The sequence below is a fragment of the Octopus bimaculoides genome, chromosome 17 (assembly GCF_001194135.2).
Source record: "Octopus bimaculoides isolate UCB-OBI-ISO-001 chromosome 17, ASM119413v2, whole genome shotgun sequence".
Classification (NCBI taxonomy): domain Eukaryota; kingdom Metazoa; phylum Mollusca; class Cephalopoda; order Octopoda; family Octopodidae; genus Octopus; species Octopus bimaculoides.
The window spans coordinates 48,727,237-48,734,126 of NC_068997.1; the positions used below are offsets into that span (position 1 = coordinate 48,727,237).

General features: G+C 37.0%; 1 protein-coding gene across 1 annotated transcript in view; it reads right to left on the minus strand.

Moving 5' to 3' along the window:
* The window catches only part of LOC106868210 (uncharacterized), a 17,868-nt gene that overhangs the window by 4,809 nt on the left and 6,169 nt on the right, over positions 1 to 6,890 (minus strand). The window contains exons 4-6 of the mRNA XM_014913372.2: positions 5,429 to 5,529; positions 4,241 to 4,268; positions 1,145 to 1,179 (exon numbers count right to left, since the gene is read on the minus strand). Of these exons, the coding sequence (XP_014768858.1) occupies positions 1,145 to 1,179; positions 4,241 to 4,268; positions 5,429 to 5,529 (164 nt within the window). The remainder of the gene's footprint in view (positions 1 to 1,144; positions 1,180 to 4,240; positions 4,269 to 5,428; positions 5,530 to 6,890) is intronic.

Sequence of the window (6,890 nt, forward strand, 5' to 3'; positions counted from 1 at the left end):
GGTATTATTATTACTATTATTATTATTATTATTATTATTATTATTATTATTATTATTATTATTATTATTATATTTATTATTCATTTCCCCAAGACACCCGATGAAGGCTGGAGGGTATATCAGCCGAAACATTGTGATAACAACAAACAAGATGAGGACAAATATCCGTCAAATGTAAATAACGTAAATAATGTACATAATTTCTCGTCTCTTAAATATAGAACTGTATTTCATTTGTTTGATCAATACGTGATTGATATAAATAAAAGTTGAGTTTTTAGAACAATTGTCCGATTTCACTGAGATAGATTGTTAATTCTGGGCCTCCTTGTATATTCACTGAGTATACATCAAGCAAAATGACTATACATTAGGCGTTTTTATTCTCCTTGTATACTGGAATATGTCTTTTATCTTGTTTTTTTTCTTTTATTAAGTCACCTGACTGTGGCCATACTGGGGCACCATCATAATGGATATTAGTAGAACAAATCGTCCCCAGGATTTATATTTTTAAAGCATATTACTAAGTCTATCGGTTTCTTTCGCCGAACCGCTAGTTTACAAAACCATAAACACACTAACATCGGTTGTTAATTGATGCTGTGTGGGACAAACACAGACACACACACATTTTTATATATGTATAACACAGGCTTCTTTTAGTTTCCGTCTACCGAATCCACTCACAAAGCTTTGGTCGACCCAAAGCTATGGTAGAAGACACTTGCCCAAGGTTCCATATAGTGGGACTGAACATGGAACCATGTGGTTGAGAGGTAAGCTTCTTACCACACAGCCACGCTTGCGATGCATTGAATAATGTATTCGAATGTATATAATATTTTTGAGGAATGAAAAATAAAGACGGAATGAAAATGGCTGGCAAGACTTGGGTCGCACGATGGGGATTAAAAAACAACAACAAGAAAACAAACAAGAAAACAAACAAGAGAATGTGTAACACCTTGTGAAACATGGTGGAACATTTGTGACACAACTGTTTTAAAGAATATATAACAGTATATAAGGTGGGGTACCTGTGAAAGAAACAGATAAATAATAAAATATGTAGTGCTGTTGTAACAGTTGACATAATGCATAAATGAATGTGTAAGATTGAATAAGATTAAAAAATACTTACTTGGTTAGCTGTTGGTCGTAACTGAATTCGATGTTCTAAAAAAAAAGACAAGAATTTATGGATGAGGACGAAAAAGGACTGAGGTAATTCAGGTAATTGTGCTCGTAATTCGGTTTTCATGCCTACCTTCACCTATGTTCATCAATGTAGTGTAGTGATCGCGAATACAAGAGACCAAAATGGAGTTGCTCCGAGAGGTCTATGGAATAGAGGCACTCGATAAGGTGGATAGCTCGGAGATCAATGAGTCTTTCCAGGCCGACCGCTACTTTTCCAAGTTGAAAAGTCAATGTACTGCTACTACAGATATGTGGTAAGAATGTCGCCGGAAAGAATCGCAAGACGGAATTTTCAAACCGAGCGAATCGGCTCGAAACCTAAGAGTAGACCACGAGTAAGATAGTTAGATAATACTCATAGTTTCAGTTGGTCACGCTTGGGAATCCAACAGGAAAGTCTAACGCGGGTTATTTCTGACAGGGCTTTATGGAGGAGGTGCCTGAGAATTTTACCCTCACGACTATCCTACGTATAAAGGAAGAAATGGATGGGTAGATATATTTATAATTGATTGACTTGAGGTTATTAAATAAACAGGATCTGACTAAAAGCATTCAGATGCTCAGAAACTAAGTAGAGGTAATGTTTCTTTTTAACGATCAGTCAGAAGTGAGAAGCACCATCTATAGCCTTGTAAAGAGCCTCCGAGAAGGCACAAACTATGACTTTTTAAAAGGTCTTCGTGACTGATGGCAAAGAGGGCAGAAAGTATCCTCAAAACGGTGACCTAGTCTAAATGATTGTAACAGAGCAGATTCTTATCCTATTGACATCCAAGGGTCAGGCAGCGACATGAAACAAGCAACGTCATAAACAGGTTGTAGTGGGATTTGAACTCATAAAGCATAGAGATGGAACATTTAAAAAAAAATTGTTCTCACGAGAAAAGACAGTGTTCAAGGCTTTTTACAGGAGCTTCAAGACTGGTGGGAGAAAAAGCGGTGGAAGAAAAGGTGGGAGAAAAGAGGTGGGAAAGATGGTGGGAGAAAAGAGGAGGAAAGATGGACTCTTCAAACTGGGAACCTGACTTGAATGCTTGCAATAGAGTACAAATCCGCTCGGCTAAGGTCTCAGATTGGTACTTTGTACTTTATTTCACCAGCATTAAAAAAGTGAAGGTGATCTCGGCAGAATTTGTGAAGGCAAGGAGCCAAAATAAAAATATGGGGAAACATTTTCTCCGATGCCACACCGACTCTACTAATTTCTCAAGGTAAGAGGTAGCAGTATATACCTGCATGAGTTAATTTTAGATAATTACATACGAAGAATCTCTGTTTTGTAGGGTAGTCTCTGGGATCCGAGAAAGACGATTTTGCAATTTCCTGCTCATTAATCTGCACAAATTATTTGCTTACGGTGATCAAATAATCGTGCTGCACACTACCTCATGTCTTCCCTCAAATCGTCATTATCTGTGCAGATGCTTCATGTCAGATCCGAAAGTGATCCTAGAGCAACATATAATGAAGTGTTTTGCTCAAGAGCACAATGCGCCAGTCCAGGAATCGAACTCACGATATCGCGATTGTAAGCACAACACTCTAACCACTAGGTCATGCGCCTTCATATAGAATTAAACTGTATATAGTAAGCTCATATGAACCATGAGAACACTTTAGAGAATATATACAAGGAAATATATAAAAGCAAAAACTTTTGTAGATGTACCTCGAGCAGGAGGAGAGTTTAAAATTTTCAGATGCGACCCTCCTGGCTAATATTTATCATAACTGTGTATCTCGACCAAACATCATCCATGGTAGGCCATCAGTATTAACCTAATCATTTCAGGAACGCTCGTTGTAAGAGCAAATAACTCTGCTGTTGGGAATTCTTTGTTATTTCCCATGCATTGTAATTTCCGTAATCAAATGTATGAAAACAATTTTGGCGAGGAGCGGGGAAAAGACATAAAAAAAAAAAAATGCTCAAAAATGTATTGAAGACCAGAATAAAAGGATTCATAATATTATTGTCTTCTTCACTAGAACTTTTTTTCTTAAATTATAAACATTTATTTTAAAATTATAGTTTCTTATTTATTGTTTATCTTACAAACACCGGATAATTTCTATGTATGTTTTAAATATAAAATCAATAACAGCGAAGTTTCCAACTAAGTTTCGTTGAATTCCATTTTAAAGGTTCTTGTTGCAAGCATCGTCTGCTTGGTTTTTCAGAGCAGGAAAACATAAACATCCCTAATGTCAGATATTTTGGTGTTTTGGTGCAACCCCGAGTTACATATGGCGATGATCATTACTTCTCCGTATAGGTGCTGCTTTCGTCTCTTATAGAGATTTTCTTAACGAGCTATTTTTTTTTACTACAAAATCAATGACTGTATATCAGTTAATTTCTAATATATTGCAAGCTGGGGTAAACTACTACTCTGTCTTGCAGACGAGAATCCATTACCAAAGATGACCATAATAAGGGCGAAGCCGAACGGTCTGGTTGTCTCGATAGCTAGAATAGGAATGAGTTCTCTCTCTCTCTCTCTCTCTCTCTCTCTCTCTCTCTCTCTCTCTCTCTCTCTCTCTCTCTCTCTCTGCATGCAATATATACCGAGTACGAAGCGTACTGAATAACCAGCTGGAGGAGGCGTCCTCCTGGGGTTAAAATAGCAGTATCGTCTGTTCTTCCAGAACACTCCTGTTTAGACGGTGACAATCATTATTTTTGAGTATCGCTACTGCTTTCCTCTCTTGTAGAGATTATCTTAATTAGCTAGTTTATTTAAATAATTTTGTATATGTTTTTATTCTGATAAGTAAGGATTTAATCGGAACCGGAAACAACATATATGTTGGGTTAGTCCACATTATTCCATAGGGAGAATAGGGCCGGTTTTCCGGTTTTCTTCGGGTATATATTCTTCCCTGGTCCGTCGTAGGATTACTCATTTGTACCAGCTGAACTCCAGAGCCCAGGAGGGGACACAGTGTGTTAATATTGAAACGATGAGGAGGCGAGATGAAAGAAGGGAACATTGTGTTGTTATTAACAAAAATATGGCATTAATGTACTCACTTCTCTCTGGTAAAGGAGGTCGCTCGTCCTGAAAATAGAGAAAAGACAAAGCTTATATCCATCCATCCATCCACCCCCACAAACACCACATACACACACATACACACACATACGCACGTATATATGTACGTATGTATGCATACATGTATGTATGTACGTACGTATGTATGTATGCATGTATGTATGTATGGTGTCAAAGACCAAAATTATGAAGTCTGTTTATTGATCAACATGCCTTGTTATCATAACATCTCTGCAAAAGGATTTGACAAGGTCAGAAAATATAAAAATTTCCTCAATGAAATCGAAAAACATGGTTTCTCAAAGTAATTGTTATATTAGCGATTATAGGAACACTTGGAATGATAAAAAAAACAACAGAAAGCATTTGAGGATGATCCCTGGTTTACCATCCATTCAAGAAGTGCGATAGGTTATCTAAATCATAGGTTCTCAAAGTGGGCGCTACCACCCTCGGTTGGACGTTGAGACGGTCCAGGTAGGCGCTGGTGCCTAAGGGGGCAGCGGTAGAGAAAAAGGAGGCGTTGGAAGGAAGGCAGTGCATAGGGGGACTCTATGAATTTATTATAATATTATTATAGCTTTGTATACAAATTATATGATATTATATTAAATGACAAATGATTCATAATATATATAAATTAGTAAAATATGAAATATTTATTTATACATAAAAATAGGGGTCGGCGCTGTGGGCATTATGCTTGAGAACCTCTGGTCTAAAGTTGTACGTCACACGTATTGACAAGATCTTTACCGCTGTGGATTTTTTTCTTTTTTTTTCCTAATCTCTTCTTTAGCTTTCTTTTTCTATCTTCTTTCTCCTTTTTTTCTTTTTCTTTCCTTTTTTTAATCTTTTTCTTTCTATTACATAACTTTGTAAATGAAAATCTACTGTGTTTTATTTCAATGGCCTACCAATGTATACAGTGAGTTTCTTTGCCCTGTGTATCGGGAAAACACTCGGCAAAAAATGGAAACAAAATTCAAAGAGGGAGAAAAACTAATAATAATAATAATAATAATAATCATAATAATAATAATGGTAGTAGTAGTTATAATAATAATAATATTAATAATAATAATAATAATAATAATAATGGTAGTAGTAGTTATAATAATAATAATAATAATAATAATAATAATAATAATAATAATAATAATTACTTCAGTCGTTGAAACATTCAGTGTATCTCTCAGTAGATTCGAAAGGGTCTCTTGGTAAATTCCATGTAGATCTTTGAAAATATTCTTAGATTCGGTAAAAGCTGAGAATGAAGAAACGGAAAAAGAAAAAAAGCGATCCGTCAAATATAAAGATGGCGATGACAACGATGATTGAGATACGTACATTATTGTGATACTGATGATTATTCAATATGATATCGTCAGTAAAAACTTAATGCTCAACGAACAACAAGAGTTATGTCCCGTGAAAATATTCTTTTCTACTTTAGGCACAAGACCCGAAATTTTGGGGGGAGAGAGCCAGTCGATTAGAACGACCCCAGTATACGCAACTGGTACTTAATTCGTCGCCCCCACCCACACACACGAAAGGATGAAAGGCAAAGTCGACCTTGGCGGAATTTGAACTCAGAACGTAATGACATGAAATACCTATTTCGTTATTGCTCACAAGGGGCTAAACATAGAGAGAACAAACAAGAACAGACGAACGGATTAAGTCGATTACATCGACCCCAGTGCGTAACTGGTACTTAATTTATCGACCCCGAAAGGATGAAAGGCAAAGTCGACCTCGGCGGAATTTGAACTCAGAACGTAACGGCAGACGAAATACCGCTAAGCATTTCGCCCGGCGTGCTAACGATTCTGCCAGCTCGCCGCCTAAGGGATAAAAATATCCGTATTTACTATCGATATCAGTTAGCTTTCCCTGGGCATGGGTATGCAGGTACACTGTGTTCGTAGGGGACAGGTAACAAGAGAATAAATAAAAAGTTTATCAGGAATCAAGTTTAAATAATCAGAAAATGGAGAAAACTAAACAAATTGGACCACATCTGTAGATTATGACAACATTTCATGACATAACACTTCTTACGGCCGTTTCCGCTTCCAATGCTAGTCGGTGCTTACGAAAGAATTTCGAAAATAATATTCGTCATTTTCATAAGACATTCGATCTAGTACATGGAGCTTCATCAGAGTGAATACAAATACGTACTAGAATTTTATACATACACTATATATATATATATATTTATGAGTGGCTTTAGGTGTAGGGGTGGATGTAGGTGCAGTAGTGGGTGTTGGCACAGGAGTGACTGTGTGGTAAATAGCTTGCTTCCCAACCACATGGTTCCGGGTTCAGTCCCACTGCGTGGCAGCTTGGGCATGTGTTTTCTACTTTAGCCTCGGGCCGACCAAATCCTTGTGAGTGGATTTGGTAGACGGAAACTGAAAGAAGCTCGTCGTATACACACACACAATACACACACACACACACACACACACACACACACACACATATATATATATATAGATAGATATGCATGTATGTGTGTGTATGTGTTTGTCTCGCGCAACATCGCTTGAAAACCGATGCTAGTGTATTTACGTCCCCGTAACTTAACGGTTCAGCAAAATACACCGATAGAATAAG